Raw genomic sequence first — 19504 nt, 5'->3', positions numbered from 1 at the left:
GAAAAGTATACACAATTTTTCAGTAATCTGTTTGCATACGCCTTGCTGAGCCTGTGAATTACAGGCATGAGAAGGAGTGATTGTCAATTTTTCCTGGATTAAACTAAGTGATCATTGTTTTACTGGTCTGTTTTTCCTGGATTAAACTAAGTGATAATTGTTTTACTGGTCTGTTTTTCCTGGATTAAACTAAGTGATAATTGTTTTACTGGTCTGTTTTTCCTGGATTAAACTACGGTAAGTGATAATTGTTTTACTGGTCTGTTTTTCCTGGATTAAACTAAGTGATAATTGTTTTACTGGTCTGTTTTTCCTGGATTAAACTAAGTGATAATTGTTTTACTGGTCTGTTTTTCCTGGATTAAACTAAGTGATAATTGTTTTACTGGTCTGTTTTTCCTGGATTAAACTAAGTGATAATTGTTTTACTGGTCTGTTTTTCCTGGATTAAACTAAGTGATAATTGTTTTACTGGTCTGTTTTTCCCTCCTCAGAGAGACATCACCAAAAAGCTTGGCAGCCCCAAGCAGCCCAGCAACCCGTTCCTGGAAATGGTCAAATTCCTGCTGGAGAGAATTGCTCCTGTACACATCGATACAGAGTCCATCAGGTACACAATCATCATCATCTGTTTGTTTCTCTGTCCCACTGTGATTGTCCCACTGTGATGTTATAATTCCCACTGTGACATCATCCGTGATGTCATAAATCCCACTATGACATCAATGATGTCATAAATCCCAGTGATGTCATAAATCCCACTGTGACATCATCAGTGATGTCAAAAGGGCGAGCTGCGAATGCGAGCTGCAGGGCCAGTTTGGCGAGCTGCAGGACAGGCGAGCCCACGTAGCGGGCGAGCCTAGGAATCGAGCGCACTACCCTACTATGTTTAAAACCCACACACACTCTTTTGAGTCACCACTCTCATAGAAACCATAAAAGCCACAAACATTTGATTCACTCCACTGATTGTATATGTCCGCCTGACTTTCTCTCTGCTAGTGCGCTGATAAAGCAGGTGAACAAGTCTATACACGGAACAGCTGATGATGATGAGGAAGGTGTTCCCACTGAAGAGGCCATCAGGGCCGGACTGGAACTGCTCAAGGTAAAAAGCCAGTGAGAAACCCAAACTTTAAATCATGCTTTCCCTTCCAAATATATGCATGAAGGAGGAATGGAAGCGCAGGGATTAAAGTTCTCCGTTGCTACGACGGATTTCCGTCTATTGGAGCCAGATATGAAATGTGAAAAATACCAAAATTAAAGCCCCTTTGTATATTTTCAATGTGTATTGTATTGAGTTTGAATGAAAGCTTTTATTTTGAAAAATTCCGACCAGACGTCCAAATGATTCTCCTGGGCTGTGTTCAAGCCACAATAAGTCTGAAAATGTATTGCTACTGTTTCCAGGTTGAACGTCATGTTTCCTTGCCTGTTTCAATGCACCACTATGTTCGCTGATAAATGTTTTGCTACGTTGTGCTATGTTTTCGGCCCGCTGAACGCGACCCTGCAAAGCCACTCCTAATATTTAACGCTAAACAAAACTGTTGCAGATCTGCCTCTCAGACAGCATTAGTTCCTAACGTTAAATTATCCCTAATGACAGCATTGGCCTGAAGAAGTTTGTTGTTGTGAGAATTGGAGTTAATTTATTACTGCAAAGGTGGAGGAACTTTGAAAACATGCGCGATGCGGAGTTGTCTTTTATTGGACAGGTAAAACTTGCTAACACACACGCTCAAACGTTTGCTGCAGTAACGTTAACGTTATTATTTTCGGTGTATTTTTCACCCCGACAGCGCGGGGGGTTGACGCTTTTTCCATGACCACATGTCACTAATTGTCATTTCCACCATAAAGATGCATGTCAGCAGAATAACGTTATTTGATGGAGAGAAAAAGTCTAGTGGAGTTTCACTAGCGTCAACGCTAACGTTACTGAATGAGCTATAGGCACCTATCTGTAACGCAACATGATAACATTTACAAACAACTGTTGCTAGCGCAGTAACTAGTTGGTTAATAACTTTCTGGTTAGCATTAGATGTGTCAGCTGCTGCTAGTCTCTGAGTTAGTTGATAACAAGATGTTGATTTCATCTGTTACCTGACTCCATGATAGTTCTGTAATTCTGAGGGATGTTTTAGATGTAACCGTGTGCAGTGGGATGTTTCCTCTTCACTTGATGCTGAACTGTAACACTAGCATTAGGTGGTTAGCCTAGGCATGCTAGGTGTTGTCTGACAGTATTAATTGTTGTGTTTTCATAACAGTAGGCTACCAGACCATCAGCTCAGTGGGACAGGAGGGGTGAGAGTTTGGGTGGAGCTGAGCTGTGTGACTGGTGGAAGGGAACCTCCTTAGTTGGGACATACTGTATGCTTGACAATGTTGTTGTAGTTCCTGTGGCTACTGTTAGTTATAATTGTTATACTGATCCCTTAACCTACTTGTTTGACTCGATAAAAAACATCTATATATTAATTGTGATTTATTATAGCCAGTAATTTTCATATGTCTCTGTTGGCATACCTACGTGGAACCTTATAACATCAGCCCAGAACACAATTCATGCATCATTAGGCCTACTGGATGTTTGGGAACTACTTGAGAGTGAAATGAGTGTGATGTACACACTGTCTGCCGTTTTTTACATGAAAACCCATGTGAAGCGACGGCACGGTGGGGAAAAAGCGGACACTCTAGGAAGCCAGAAATAGCTAAAATAGGCCTAGAAAAATTTTCAGTCAAAAGATTTAATTTTGCTTTAACCCTGTTGATTAAATGTCCTCAATATCACACAAAAGTAGGGGTGTCACGGTACACAAGAGTCATGGTTCCGTACATACCTTGGTTTCCGGGTCACGGTTAGGTACGAATTTCGGTACAATGGGGGAAAAGCAACAAATCCCAAATTCAGTTTTTTCCCTGTTAGAATTTTTCACAATTCTGTTTTGCTTTTTATGCTAATTTTACTCATCATCATCGCTCATCAGAAATAGTGTCTAATAAGTGGGAATTAATAAATGTCCACAATTAAGATCTAGGCAATCCACACAAAAAGGTTTTACTCTACAGCAGCGATTCTACAGCGATTCTACAGCGACTCTACAGATGCTGATTTTATGACCCATGAGTTGCTTTTATATTTTGTCTTTGTTTTTGTTTTTGTTTTTTGTTTTTTATGCATTTTATTGATTTTGCTTTTATATATTTTACGCAACGTCTTTTATTATGTTTTATTAATTTTATTAATTTTATTATTTTTATTCTTTTTATCATTATATTGATTTGATCTGATTTAATTGATTTATTGTTTTTAGCTGATTGCTCTTCAGTACGCTGTACAGCACTTTGGTCCTCCTCTGGTTGTTTTAAAGCGCTTTATAAATAAAGTTGGATTGGATTGGATTTTCAAAGTGTGGGTGCGCCTCCTTCTCAGATGTCTGTATTCCAGCTGTTTGACAGGCCAAAGGCATTTCCCCCCACTTTAAATCTTTATTGTACACAAGTTTGCATGTGGAGTAGCCTAATTCCCCTAATACTCCCACCCACCCCTCCCCCGCTGTAGTTGTCAGGCTTTCACTTTCCCAAGTAAGTAACGTTATTGCAGGTGAGTTTTGTTTAGTATAATGATTACTTTCGGTCATCATAATGTATTATTGGAACATGACAAGGAGTCATCCCCTCTTCCTCGCCGCATCTTGCTTGTCATCTCACAAATCTCTCAAGTTAACAGCTTTGTCAGTGTTATGTAACATTTAGCTGCAACTATAAGTCCTTTAAAGTCCTTTATAGTTGCGCGTCGCGGCTACGTAACGTTACATTAGCAAGCTTACCTCGTTGGCTTGATGTTGACAGAATTTGCAAAACAGCTTATCGCCTGAGTCATAAAAGTCATTAGGATACTGCTCTGCACGTGCTTTTTTGACGACGGTTAACTCATTGAGTGCCAATGACGACAATCGTCGTCAATTCGATTATTAACGTAGAGTGCCAATGACGACGATTGTCGTCAATTGCGTTTTTTGACGGTGGGACGTGGATCAATGCCTAATACATCTCCTGTAAAATTTTGGGGCATGTTGAATGTGTATAACCTATTTTAGCGACCCATTAGGTGGCGACAGTGCTCTCCAGATTAGAGAAAGTTGAGTAAAAACAGCAGAAAAAGCCGTGATGAAACCATTCTCATGAGAATGGTTTGGCTTTTCGCTGTCGCGCTGGGAGCCGGCGCACAACGGTGGGGGGCTCCGAAAATAGACTCTGGGTGCAGCACACTTTGAAACGCGCAGCAGAAAGCCCAGAATCGGACGCAGCTTCATCCCAGCTCACAACCGAAACCCCAGAAACGAGCGAGCCCGATCCAGACTCCCCGAACGTGGATCCGCAAGCAGCAGAGACTCGCCTGACAAGCAGCAGAGCCACCAGAGACACACCCACGGAGGAGGAGTTTGCAGTAGAGGGGGGTGGGGGTGCTGTTATATTGAAGGAAATTACTGTTCAGATGTTTCAGGTCAGAAAATATTAGTTTCAGAGTCAATGATTTGCTTGAAATGCTTCATTTCACAAAAGGCTCAATATCTCAGCTTCTAGATGGAAACGCCTGTTTTTGCTGTTTTTGACCTATCTTCTCCGGCTGATAACTAAAGAACGGAAAATGATATCAATAAACTTTTTTTTGCTGCTGATACAATAGAGTCTCATCGTTCTTTGTGCGTGTTCGGTGTTTACATAGTAATATCACACAATATTCTGTGGGCCTCGAGAAATCACTGAAAACGCTCTGAAACTCTGTCACCGTTCTCCAAAAGTGGCTGGCACTCAATGAGTTAAGGGGGAGCAGCTGGACGCTTCAATGTTGTTGTGGTTTTGTGAAGTAGCATGGAAGCTACGGCTTGTAAACACGCTGGAGCGACCCCTGGTAATATTTGAGTTTGACTTTGAGTTTATTTAATTCATGCTCACAGTATTACACTGAATTGAAGGCAAAATGTACAAAAAATACCTCTAATAAAACCTAAACTCTAAAGCCATAAAAAAATCAAAAAATTATAAGGACAAACAAATACAGCCAAAAAAACAAACACGCACACATGCACACACCCACACACAAAGGGAGAAAGACAAAGCAGACTCTAAAGGACTTTAGCTATCCATTTGACTGTATGTTATACAGTCTTACAGCTGTGGGCAGAGTTGCTGCTTCCAGCCTGTTTGTTCTGTACTGAAAGTCTGTGATGTTGCCTCTGTTCCATAGCAGTCTCTCTCTGTGTGTGTGTTTTCTGCTCTTGTTTGTGGGAGCATGTCATGACGTGGATGCTGTTCATGTCTCTGACCAGCTGAGTGGCTGCTTCTTCCCTCCTGCTCTGAAGCGACGGGAGTTGTGGCAGTGTGGTAGAGCCTCTGGAGATGATCCTGAGGGCCCTCTTCTGCACCTTCTCCAGCAGGGCAGCCTGATTTTTATTGCATCCCACCAGAAGAACACTACCATATTCCAGACATGGCCTAACCAGAGTAGTATACAGTAGATGGTGACAAGATCTTCACGTGGTAGGCCATGCCTGGCTAGACCAGTCAGGTAGTGGAGCCGCTTAGAGGCTTGCTTCACCATCTGTTCAGTGTGAGTGTTCCTCGCTGAGGTCAGAGTCCAGATGGAAGCCAAGGTATTTGGTGGTGGTCACAACCGGGACCTCCTGTCCACCTAGAAACAGAGGAGCAGGTTGTGGTGGGCTTCTGGAGAAACAGATCCTCAGCTTCCCTGATTTTTCTCCGTTGAGGAGCATGTTATTTGTATGTATATTGTATATGTCCTCTCCACAAAAAGTTCCATTCAGTGATCGCGGATTTCTATGGCTCTTGTATTGTTTTGTTGTGTCGTCTTCTGTGGCGTGTAGGAGTTAAAATAGCGTGTAGGTGCTTTACCACCACCTTCTGGATTCAACGTATTCGTCGTGTTGCTTCACGCACCGAACCGTGACGTCCATACCGTGAAGTCACGGGACGAATACACGTACCGTGACAGCCCTACACAAAAGTTTTTACTCTCACTTGTGGATGTCATTTTCTTGTAGTTACATTTCACATTCAGGAAGCCTATTCATTTGCTTTAAACCAGCTGACCGAAATGCACATAATGTGTGTTTGGATATTTCAAAATGTTTCTTAAAATGTGTGAAGCACTTGGTGGAAACACAGCTATTGGCATGTGTAAAACTCAGATTTCTATGCAATGTCACACAAGTTGTCTTAAGTGTTGTACGAGAGTTGTTAGATGTTTTCCACCTAACTTCTTTACCCAATTGTTGTGGTTTAGGTGCTGTCATTCACACACCCGGTGTCGTTCCATTCGGCAGAGACCTTTGAGTCTCTGCTGGGCTGCCTGAAGATGGACGACGAGAAGGTGGCCGAGGCCGCGCTGCAGATCTTCAAGAATACGGGCAACAGGATGGAGGAGAGCTTCCCACACATTAAATCGTATGTCTCTTTGGGAGCTTCTAAGTCTCCGGCAATACCCAGAAGAGCTTGCAGCTCAAAGAAGGCCAAGCTCCCGTTGGGATGACGGGGAACAGAGGAATCACCATCAAACTCTTCAAACATGTTTCATTACATTTTTATTTTAGTTTGAAGGATGTTGGTTGTTAGGGTTCGGGTTAGGTAACTACAACAATTTGGTTAAGGTTAGGGTTTGGTCATGGTTAAATAAGAAAAATGTTCAGCTGAAGTTGTGGTTTGGGCTTGTGGCTTGATGGCTAAGGTGTTTTCCTTCCAATCTGAGGACCGGGGGTTCAACAATTTGGTTGGGGTTAGGTTTTGGCTAACCTTAACCAAGTTGTTCTTGCCTACCCCATAACCATAACAACCAACATTCTTAAAATAAAAATGAAATGAAACATGTTTGAAGAGTTTTATGGGGATTCCTCTGTTCCCCGTCATCCCCACAGTAGCTCAGCCTTCTTCGGGCCGCAATGTATTCTGGGTAGGGATGGGTACTGAGACCCGGTACCAAATTTCGAGATACCGGAGGATCAATAAGCTTTCATGTTAACAGTTCTCTTATCGGTACTGGAGAAATTAAAGAAAATAGATTTCCTATTTATTTGCTACATAAACGTTGTTTTGCACATTTTATCGCACCAACTCCGTAAGACATGCCTATGATGTGTTTTTTGCGATTTCCGAATGAGAAAAGAGATCCTCTTTTCTTTTCCGTGTTGCTTTCTCTCTCAGAGGAGAGACAGGCAGCAGCTGCCAGCGAGGAGCCGATCCTGACTGAGAGGAGAGAGGGGAGGGGCGGGCAGCGCACACACATGCACACACTACACACACTACACACACTGAAGCCGACAGGCAGCTGAGCCGAGGAGACACCGCAACACATTAAGAAAGAACGGAGCGATCAAAAGTCTGCTTGTACTTCACCTGAGTTGATGCTGACAATTCACGTTGTCATAAGTGCGATAAATCGTTCACTAGCAACGGTGGAAACACAAGCAATTTGTCCAAACACTTAGCCAAAGACAAAGTGCAGCAAATAGGTACAAACGGAGAAATGCACAGTTTTCGACAAGCTAGCTCACACGACTTCATCATCTGTCAATAATGACCCGGTTGTGGTTACCCATGATACACGGACCCACCTCGTCATCAGGTAGGACTATGTGAACATGGATGATTAAGATGATAGTAGTAAACTTTATCCAGCTGTTTGGGTGTGTTAATCATCAAAAAAATACCTACATGTTCAGTAGAAGAAGAATAAAACAGCAGAAGAAGAAGAACTTCTAAACCCTTACTGTTGAAACTGTCTGACAGACAATGGGGTGGGTTTCACTTTCCCAGTAAGTACGGGAAAGAACCCTGTCAGCGCCTTAACGTTATTGGATGCGAGTTTTGTTTAACATAATATGATTACGTTCGGTCATCTAATGGATTATTGGAACATGACAAGGAGTCATCCCCTCTTCCTCACCGCATCTTGCTTGTCATCACATGCGATGTAAGTTGCTTGTTTAAAAGTTAACAGCTTTGAGTTATGTAACGTTTAGCCGCAACGCGCAACTGTAAAGGACTTTGTTGCGGCTACGTAACGTTACATTGGCAAGCTTACCTCGTTGGCTTGATGTTGACAGAATTTGCAAAACAGCTTATCGCCACAAATCGTTCCATTCTGTGAACGCAGATTTTTATGGCCCTTGTGTTGTTTTGGTGTGTCTTCTTCTGTGGCGTTTCATTCAATTCAATTCAATGGCGTTCAAACAGCGTTTAGGTGCTTCTGGATTTGACGTATTCGTCGTGTCGTTTCACGTACCGTGAGCAATGTACCCTTTTTTACATGAAATAGTTACATCAGATGCTCATAACTCCTAGGAAAATGCCTTAAATTGCGTGAAACTTTGTGTGTGAAGACATCTCCCGACATATATACTTCGGTTTAAATTTGGTGCAATTTGGAGCCAAAAAAAAAAAAAAATCTTCTTCTTCTTCTACAATTGTTTTATGTCGAAGCCTTCTTCTTCTTCTTTCGAGTTTTATGGCGGTTGGCAAACATATATGTGCATTACCGCCACCTACTGGAGTTTGATATCAGCCAAATGCCTCAGGGGTGGGCGTGGAATAGAAGGCCACGAAGCCCAGTGCATTGTGGGAATGTAGGATTTCTGCTCCCCGCTCCTGCCCCTCCCCTCCACCAGCCCCCCCCCCCCCCCACACAGAGTGGATTTTGGTTGATTGCTCAGGCTCTGAACAACCAATTCAAAAAATTTCACCGGATTCCAACTCCTTAGGGGCGTGAGATTTAATATATCTTCATATTCCCCACGGGAAAGCCTTCCTTTAATCTGTTTATTCTATTCAGTAATAGAAAATAAAACTTTTAACCAAAATCCTCTGCTTTTTTCACAGATTTCGGTACTAGCATGTTTGTTTAATACAAAACAAATAGCTTATTCATAAATAATAAATAGACTTCCAAACAAAATCCTTTACAAATGACCAGTGAGCAGCATAGCATCCCACAACAAGCAAACGTTTTGCTGCTACTTTTAGCAACAGCTCAGCTGTATGTGCACCCGTGTGGCTCTCAGTCATCACTCTTGTCTGGAGGACATAACTCACCAGCTCCCAGTCGTTGTCACTTGTTATGAAGTGTGCCGTTACCGTGACATACGATTGAGTTGCGACTGAAGTCCATGCATCACATGTTATAGCCACCCTGCATGCTTTCTTCAGGGATTCCAGTACTTCGGTTTTGGACGTAAATCCTTAGCTATGAAGGTAGCAATGGAGGTTGAGATTCTTTTCGCCCTGTCAGAGCCGCGGGGAAGTTTTCTGAACCCGTCCTCAATTCTTCGCTGGTTAGCAGTAGCAACAACCAGCGTCTTCTCCTCCTGCCACCCGGGATGGAAACGCGTGAGGTGCTGCCTCATGTTTGTGGTGTTGCCACTGTACTTGATTCGTGTTTTACACGTCTTACACACGGAGTAGCTTCTGTCAATCGTCTTTCTGCCTTCATGTTCATAAAACCCGAATTGCCTCCACACGGTGGATTTTAACCCAGATGGGTGAATCTGACGGTCAGTCAGAGCAGCTAGCGCGTTAGCTGCCGCCGCCATTTTCTCTGTATACAGTCGGTCTTATGAGTCCGTCCCTTAAAACTGTCCGGCCGGCTTTTTCCGTTCCGGGTGCTACGGCTCTGTTTCTGTGGTCAGGAAAAGTAATCGATAATCGAACATTTTGCATCGATTTGAATCGTTACGTGTCTCATCGCGATGCATCTAAGAAACAATTTTTCGGCACACCCCTACAAGGTAGCCCTTCAACCGGAGGCGGAACTTGCCATCTTTGGCTGCTCGGAGTCCTCTTTGCTCCTCCCAATGGCCGTGCAGCAATCTTTGACACAGGGGATGACTGTTGCCAAGAAGGTAATTCTGAAGGAATGGAAGTCCTTCTCTCCACCTCCTTTTCAGCTGTGGCTGACGGACATGGTCTCGGTTGTGCGTATGGAGAGACTCAGGTTCCAAAGGACTAATTCATTGGGGAAGTTTTTAGTTATCTGGGACCCGTTCCTGGCCTATTTTGACGAGGTTAAAAATGACAAGTGACTCACCTGGCCGATTATTTATGGACCACTTGTAGTGGATCCTAGGCACAGTATCTTTTGTAAGCACATAGGCATTTTACGTAACTGGTAGCACCACTTTGCAAAGTTGGAAATGTATATTTGTTTTTGTATATATATTTTTTTGTCTTTTTCTTTTCCCTTTTCCTGTCTGAGTGTTTTTGTTTCTCATGTTCTGAAAAACCATAAAATAAAATATTGGGGGAAAAAAGAGTACCGGATCGATAAGCAGTATCGATAAGAGTAGTAGTATCGTTAATTCCTTAACGATACCCATCCCTAATTCTGGGTATTGCCGTCACATTGGTAGACTCTCCCACATCTCTTTGCTTGATTTATGTTCTTGTTCGCTCATTCATCATTTTGTAACACACAACTTGATGTCTTGTACGCTGTCTCACTAAGATCAGGATTTAATCACATGCTGTCTCACTGAGATCAGGTTGAATCGCTGTTATCTTCACACTTTGGGCTGAAACACTTGATAAAGACTTGGAGCAGATGTCTTTCTTAATGGTTTGTAATGGTTCTCTCCTGCCTGCTCCCCCCAGTGTTTTGCTGCCAGTACTGCAGGCCAAAGCCAAGAGAGGCCCCCCTCGCCAGGCCAAGTATGCCATCCACTGTATCCATGCCATGTTCACCAACAGAGACACACACTTCGCCCAGATCTTTGAGGTCAGTCATATGTTTACTTTCATCCATTTGTGCCCAGACAAGAATATTCATTTGAAACTTGAAGTAATACTCTGAACCCTTTTAAGTCAACAATATATACAGCTGGCTGACTTTGAGGTCATTACAATGTCTATACTTGCCTCTGCTTTAAATCAGCCAAATAATGATGCGTTGGCACTAGTGTGTGTGCCAGAAGCTGACTCTGGCACAGGAATTGGTCATTGTAAAATTAGTGTGTCACCATTTTGGAGCATTCAGGCTCAGCAAACACTCTGAACCTCTTTGCAAAGCCTTTGAGTTCTTTTCTTTTTTGATTAGAGCATTTGATTTGATTTATGAACAGCCTTATATAAATATACAATAAACAACAATTATATATATTGAGGAAATGTTACATGTTGCGCTATAGCCACTTCTTAACATGCAGTGGAATCCGTATTATAACCAGCTCCTAGCCGGTTGGCCTGCATGTTAAACAACAATTAGCCGGCCTAAGCGCACTCCCGCGAGTCCGTATCTTATTCACCTCGCTCGCCGGTGTAAGATCCGGATTAGCGCAAAAGGAGCTCTTGTTTAACTGTGGCAGGTCATTATCCGCAGATCTGTCCACACACACACACCCAGCGTTGAGCAGTGAGAGAGAGGCAGCGGGGAAGGAAAGTGAAAAGTGGAGCAGAAACGCGCTCTCCTGAGAATACGAGGCAGCAGGATGACTGAAGCAAATGAAACAACTATCACAAAGAGCAGCCGAGATTCTGACACTTTTTGCGCGATGCGTGCCGCTCTATCTGCCTGTTTGTCTCTCTGCCAGTGCCCGCATGTCTGTTTAGTGTGCGTGTGTGTGTGGCATGTCATTTTTAACACTGTTCATAATGAGCAGAGCGTGTTTAGGCTATCGTACGGCTCCGTCCCCAAATTAATTTTCATCGTCCCTGACGCTACTGTGCGCCCACACTGCGGAGTGGATAGGAGCTGACTGACTCTGACTGATAGGCTATCAAACTTTTGTGGGGAGAAATACATTTAAAACTAGTCAGATATGACTTGAATGTCATAAAATAAATCACCCACAGTGATTGACGACAGTCCGACCACTATTTTGACTGCGCGGCTTTATGTAGCTTAACAAAGGCATTTTTGGCACATTGCCACCCCTCGTTGTCGAATGGACTCCGTTAAAACGACATGTTTTTTGAAGTCTCCAGATTTGTCGCTTACGTGATGCAGCCAATTCTATTGTGTGAGGCAGGCAGTGTTGTGTGACTATGCATCCACACTGTGGAGAGGATAGGAGCTGACTGACTGATAGGCTATCAAACTTTTGTGGGGAGAAATACATTTAAAACTAGTCAGATATGACTTGATTTGTTGTTGTTTGGTTACAAATTCGCTAAAGCTGTTTCCTATCACATTTCTTATTTTCGATACATGCTACCGCCCAAACCCCCCCCCCCCCCCCCACCGCCCACTGGCAGAAAAAACGGCTCATATCCAGTTGTTTCTTAACAAAGACCCCTCATGTTTAGAAAGGCAAAACCTGAAAATATCCTGCTCTGTCTAGCCTGACATGATCCAGATAACATGTTTAAAAGGCACTTAAGAGATGTAGAACTTTGATGTCATCCAGGGTGCTGCCATGCCATTGGTCTGTTTTTAATAACTGCCACACCTAGCAGAAACAAATTATACTCTATTCAGGTTTAATCTTGCTATGGTAATAAAAGAAGAAATGAAGAACATGCCTGGTTTTTATTTAATGTTATGTGATCAATAATGTAATGAATTTCATGTGTCTTTGGATAAATGACATGGCAGCCAATGAAGTATTTATTTTTCCTGAGCTGAGTGTGTGTTCTGTCCTCCAGCCTCTGCACAAAGGCCTGGACCCTGCTAACCTGGAGCAGCTCATCACCCCTCTGACCACCCTGGGTCACCTGGCTTTGCTGGCCCCAGAACAGTTCGCTGCTCCGCTCAAATCTCTGGTGGCGAACTTCATAGTGAAGGACCTGCTCATGAACGACAGGGTAACCAACACACACCATGCTTACTGAATTCATATTGAGAACCAGGGGGAGATTTTTTTATTTCATTTATTGAGTTTAAAATTACAGGGACAGTGCACATTAATAAACATTTCTGGAAATGCGCCAGTTTAGCCAGCTTGGCTAATTTTCAACCGTAGTCCCTGGGCAGTAAGATGGTAAAACCTGCTAAAACAAAAAGTACATTCAAACCGGAACAGCAATACTGTACCTATAGTGCCACATCACATACAATAACATACAATACATATACAATAAGGAATAATACATAAAAACATAAATCAAAACACGTCATGTTACACGCTATGGTCACACGCTTGATTGTCTCTCAACCAAGATTTTAAGTTGACTTTAAAGGAGCGGTAAGCGTCACAGTGTCTAACCTCAGTGTTTCCCACAGGATTTTGAGTATTTGTGGTGGGGGCATGCCCCCCCGCAAGATTTTTTTAAACATTTTAAAGTAAAATGCATGAATTTGGTGTACTTTGAGAAAGCTTAAGAGCAAAATTAAAAGGCTAGATCTAAGTAAGAACATGTCATCATTACTGTGCTGTGGGTTTACAATGACAAACTAAATTTCTCCCTATAGGTCAGGGATACTCAACTTCCTTTGCCACTTTCGTGAAATGATAGAAGGCGAGGGGCCAGTTAATAAACAAACAATATACATTTTTCTGTAGCAGATTGTAGGTTTTTGGGGTGTCAGCCGGAGTTTAGGCTGACAATGTTGTTGCACACCTGATAGTTAGGTTAAGTTAGTTAGGTTAAAGGCCGGCTTTACCGTGGGGAATATGAATATATATTAATTCTTAAAAAATCTTAAATTTCGAATCCGTTGAAATTTTTGAAATTGCTTGTTCACAGCCAGAGAAAAAAAAATGAAAAAAAAAAAAAAAAAGGGCCAGGTGACGCGTTTCGACGCGAAACGCGTCACCTGGCCCAATTTTTTTTTTTTTTTTTTTTTTTTCAAAAATTAAAATAGCTGGCCCCCCTCTATTCATCTCTCATTCATGCTATAAAGCCCTAAAAAAAATGATATTGGTGATCAGAAATTTTGAAAATACGGTTAGGTCTAGAGGAAGTTACTCACACACTGATTAGATTTTGGTGGTCAAAGGTCAAGGTCACTGTGACCTCTCAAACGCCATTTTCCAGCTTGTTAACGCGATATCTCATGAATACCTTGACGGAATTTCATCAAATTTGCCTCAAACATCGACTTAGACTCAAGGATGATCTGATTAGATTTTGGTGGTCAAAGGTCAAAGGTCAAGGTCACTGTGACCTCTCGAACGCCATTTTCAAGCTTGTTAACGCGATATCTCAGGAATGCCTTGACGGAATTTAATCTAACTTGTCTCAAACATCGACTTGGACTCAAGGATGAACTGATTAGATTTTGGTCGTCAAAGGTCAAGGTCACTGTGACCTCTCGAACGCCATTTTCAAGCTTGTTAACGCGATATCTCAGGAATGCCTTGACGGAATTTAATCAAACTTGTCTCAAACATCGACTTGGACTCAAGAATGAACTGATTAGATTTTGGTGGTCAAAGGTCAAGGTCACTGTGACCTCTCAAACGCCATTTTCCAGCTTGTTAACGCGATATCTCATGAATACCTTGACGGAATTTCATCAAATTTGCCTCAAACATCTACTTAGACTCAAGGATGAACTGATTCGATTTTGGTGGTCAAAAGTCAAAGGTCAAGGTCACTGTGACTTCTCAAACGCCATTTTCAAGCTTGTTAACGTGATATCTCAGAAATGCCGCGACGGAATTTAATCAAACTTGTCTCAAACATCGACTTGGACTCAAGGATGATCTGATTAGATTTTGGTGGTCAAAGGTCAAAGGTCAAGGTGAGCTCTCGAACGCCATTTTCAAGCTTGTTAACGCGATATCTCAGGAATGCCTTGACGGAATTTAATCAAACTTGTCTCAAACATCGACTTGGACTCAAGGATGAACTGATTACATTTTGGTGGTCAAAGTTCAAGGTCACTGTGACCTCTCACACACCCAATTTCCAAGCTCTGTAACGCAACATCACAGGAGCGCCTTGACGGAATCTCTTCCAATTTGCCTCAAATGGCGATTTGGACTCCAGAATGAACTAATGGCGGAGGCATAAGTCCGCGTTGCGGTCGACCTAGTTTTTTTTTTTTTTTTTTTTTGTGGACTAGGTTTGGGTGGAATTCGTTCCTCCTCTCCCCACTCAATTGCACAGCCGACTAACGTGAGGTGGAGCTTCATATAGTCTCTAGTTTTCTGGCTGGGCACGGGCCTTTGTGCCAACAAAACTGTTTTAAACATGGGGAATTCACACCGGCATGCGCCGGGGACAGCAGAGTGTTGGAGAGGAGACACATTGAAATAGAGTTCATTGAGGAGAACACGTTGTCTTTCGTATTTTCTGCCATAGGAATTCATTTTGTAAAAAAATATATATATATTATATATATATATATATTATTAATATGATCGATAATCGATAATTGATCGTTAATTTTCGCCGATTTTTGATTTTGGACATTTTTCAAAATGAACATCCCTAGTTGTCACCAGTAAACTCAGGACCTAGGCCACCCCTAGTCAAATATGTGGCCTGCGCTGGAATTGCAATATATATATATATTTTTTTATTTATTTACTTTTTTACAGTGCACCTGTAGAAAAGGGTCCATAATGGCCCACCGTCAGGCCTGTTCTTGGGGCAATCAATGCCCACCAACCGGCGCGCCAACGACGTAATGACGATGACATCATCAACGATGACAATGATGTCATAGCATAGAGTTCAGACATGGCACCGATGATGTCGTAGCTCCCTGGACGTTGTGACATCACCAATGACGTGATGTCATACACCAAAATGCGGGGATATAAACAAGGTGTTCTGTGACGCTATAGATTCCTTCTTCCAGTATCCGGTATACTTACTCCCTACTACCCTTCATAATGTCAACCATTAGCACAACCAATTCCGAACTCAAGCTGAATCCTGGCTATCTTACAACCAGCCAGGCCCTGGTGACCGACTGCCTTACACCCAGACAGGTCACCAGTGGTATTTCAACCGCGTCCGAGGACCGACATCTCGGTCCCTATCTCCATCCCCGTGATTCTGATCGATCACAGCCCGTGAGCCCTCATCCACGATCCAGCACACTTCACGAGGCATGCCCCAAAGCTTCGCCCCCAGCAAGCTCACAAGCTTCGCTACAAGTTGATTGCGATTCTGACCGATCACTCTTGGTCACTGGCTGCCTTACACCCAGCCAGGCCAGGCCCAGGCCACTTCACGCATCACCCGAGGCAAGCCCACAAGCTTCGCTACAGCACCTGAACACAACATGCAAGATACCCGCTCAATAAGTGTCCAAATGTTCATGTCATTCTGGCCAATACTCCACTTCTGTTATAACATTGTGTTATAACAGTGTGGGTCGTTTGGGCAGGTGTGAAAGCAGCAATCGAACTCTGGTGCGCACCAAACAAGCGGACCGAGGCCGGTTTAATAATGTGCACAAATAGTTATAGTCTGTGACCAGGTAATGGTAAATGGTAAATGGCCTGCATTTATATAGCGCTTTTATCCAAAGCGCTTTACAGTCAGTAGTTACATTCACCCATTCACACACCGATGGCGGCAGGCTACCACGCAGGGTGCTGGCACACCAACGGGAGCAATTTGGGGTTCAGTATCTTGCCCAAGGACACTTCGACACGCAGACTGGAGGAGCCGGGAATCGAACCACCGACCTCTTTTATCCAAAGCGATTAGTGGACGACCCGCTCTACCTCCTGAGCTACAGCCGCCCCTCACCAGGTCAACTGTCTGACCATCTACAATACTTTCCTGGGGAACAGGGGTTGGTGGTTAAGACTGAATAATGACATCACAACTGTTAATTTAAAATGAGTTATTCCTCTAAACCTGGCTTCAAATGTCCCAAATTTTTCGCGGGCAAACGTTCAAATAATGGTAATGGAAATTGTGTTCAGCCATAGAAAAGTCATGGAATGTATTGACCACAAGCCCTAGAAATGAGAAGGTAGTATCCTGTTCCGAGATCTCAGATAAAAGTGTTAATCACAGTTCTAGGATGAGTATGTTTGTGCAGTGTCTCTTCATGTCTAATGTGAAAAAGGACCATTGGCTTACAATAGCATTTGTGTTGTCTGCAGGTTGCAGGCAAGAAGACAACCAAACTTTGGCTTCCGGATGACGAAGTGTCCCCGGAGACTCTGGCCAAGGTCAGTGGTAAAACCGTCTCATCTGTCCTGTTGGACCCCATTAGTCTCTCATAATGTCCCACTCCTCATCTTAACACACAGAGAGAAAGCAAAAAATCATTACCAGGCCTAAAATGACTTCAATGGTCTGATATGCTGTGGGTGTGTGTGGTCGATGTGTACAGACAAGGAACAAGGAAGTAAGAAAACCACACTAGACAGGTTATCTACATGGAAACAGTAGGAAAAGAAAGCTGCTGTACCTGAAAGTAGTATGGCCCTAAAATAATATCACCATATTTCTGCAATAACGATATTCTTGATGTGACAAAATACTGAAAAATATTTTATTTATTTCAAGAACATACAATTGCAACAAAATAAGTGTTATAGTTTTATTTCAGCATAATCTTAACAGTTTGCCTTCAGTTGAAATATTCACTCCTCTTTTTGGAATGAACTCCATCCTTGTTGCTGTGCATACTACATCAAATCGTTACGCAGCGGAATGGTGTGATGTCATTGCATCAAGAAGTCAGAATATTGCCATTATCATGATATGAATGTTTGAGTTTGACGATAGGAGTATTGATTATGACAATATATCGATAACGATACGATATGGCACACCACTACCTGAAAGAGTGCTTACGTCTTTATTTTCTTCTTTCTTTTCATGTTTTTAGAACAATATACGAACAAAACAAGACAGGAAAATAAAGTATGTAAGATAGGGGGAAAAACAAAACAAAAAAACATACATCATGAACATTCAACATTACAACGTGGTGCAACCAGCCATACAAAGTGTTTATGTGCTTGTAGGAGATAATGGACAAGGGATCCCACGCAAGGGGTCCATAAGATACCAGCTGGGCGAGCCATCCGTCACCCCCAACCTCAGTCACTGGTCCTTCTTAACCTTGTCAAAATAGGCCAAAAACGGGTCCCAGATATTTGAGAACCTTCCAAGCGAGTTGGGTCTCAGGGACCTGAGCCTCTCCATCTGTATAACAGAGATCATGTCCATCAGCCACACCTGAAAAGAAGGTGAAGAGGTCTTGTGTAGTTTATGCTTGGAGTAGTGAAGACGGTGAGCTACTTTTAAATTGGATCAGCTGGTGCCTGCAATTAACTGAGCAGCGTTGTACTAGAGACAGACTCCTTTCCCATATAATGTCAGATAAATCAATACCAAGAGTGCCTACGTTTTTAAAGAGGCATGACACGCTAAGGTCAAGTGTCTGGCAAATTAAAGTAGTCCCGACTTACTTACTTTCACTCTAAACTTTCACTCCACCTTTCCCCCGTTTGCAAAGGGCAGGCATAACAGAGAAAACATATGAAAATTAGCAGATTGTTTGTCAAGTGACGGTTACAAAGTTGTTTATGGATCTGTGAAGATGTGTCTACTAGTAATAAGTATCTGATCTGTGAAGATGTGTCTACTAGTAATAAGTATCTGCCCTCTTGTTTTAGAATTGGTCCGTGCACTTGTTGTGTTGCGTATTTGAAGAGGGGTTTTTAACAAAGTGACCTTCCCTCGATCAGATCCAGGGCATTAAGCTGATGGTGAGGTGGTTACTCGGAGTGAAGAACAACCAGAGCAAGTCGGGCAACTCCACCCTGCGGATGCTGACTGCCATTCTCCACAGTGATGGAGACCTGACAGAGCAGGGCAAGATGGGGTAACACACACACACACACACACACACACACACACAGACACAGACATTTGCTTCTGTAGGAGGAAAAACCTTACAACTTATAGGCGTCGCCTTCTTGAATAATTGAAACTGCTTTGTCTTCAAATGAACAGCCATATAATTGAGGATACAAGCAGAACCCTGGGGTTTTGTGGGCTCATTACACTTGCTCACTCAATAAGCAACCATATATTACTCGCATCCAATCAAAACATGAATTGGAGTTAAAAAGGTTTTTTACACAACATCAGCACATTTCAGATATAAAAGCATCCTTGTTCATTCTCATGTCCTCTGTCTTTGTATTTTGTCTTTCTTTCTTTCTGTCCTCCGTCTATCCGTCCCCTCCTCTCCCAGTAAACTTGACATGTCTTTCTTTCTGTCCTCCGTCTCTCCGTCCCCTCCTCTCCCAGTAAACCTGACATGTCTTTCTTTCTGTCCTCCGTCTCTCCGTCCCCTCCTCCCCCAGTAAACCTGACATGTCTTTCTTTCTGTCCTCCGTCTCTCCGTCCCCTCCTCCCGCAATAAACCTGACATGTCTTTCTTTCTGTCCTCCGTCTCTCAGTCCCCTCCTCTCCCAGTAAACCTGACATGTCTTTCTTTCTGTCCTCCGTCTCTCCGTCCCCTCCTCCCCCAGTAAACCTGACATGTCTTTCTTTCTGTCCTCCGTCTCTCCGTCCCCTCCTCCCCCAGTAAACCTGACATGTCTTT

The 19504-nt window shown here is 42.9% G+C and overlaps 1 protein-coding gene across 1 annotated transcript in view; it reads left to right on the top strand.

The window, feature by feature from the left end:
- pds5b (PDS5 cohesin associated factor B) overlaps positions 1 to 19504 on the top strand; it is a 179585-nt gene that overhangs the window by 129107 nt on the left and 30974 nt on the right. The window contains exons 17-23 of the mRNA XM_083641614.1: positions 495 to 610; positions 1006 to 1111; positions 6326 to 6486; positions 10681 to 10804; positions 12670 to 12828; positions 17040 to 17108; positions 18639 to 18775. Of these exons, the coding sequence (XP_083497740.1) occupies positions 495 to 610; positions 1006 to 1111; positions 6326 to 6486; positions 10681 to 10804; positions 12670 to 12828; positions 17040 to 17108; positions 18639 to 18775 (872 nt within the window). The remainder of the gene's footprint in view (positions 1 to 494; positions 611 to 1005; positions 1112 to 6325; positions 6487 to 10680; positions 10805 to 12669; positions 12829 to 17039; positions 17109 to 18638; positions 18776 to 19504) is intronic.

This window comes from Poromitra crassiceps, assembly GCF_964638095.1.
Source record: "Poromitra crassiceps genome assembly, chromosome: 1".
Taxonomy (NCBI): domain Eukaryota; kingdom Metazoa; phylum Chordata; class Actinopteri; order Beryciformes; family Melamphaidae; genus Poromitra; species Poromitra crassiceps.
This window is presented reverse-complemented; position numbering and strand designations above follow the sequence as displayed.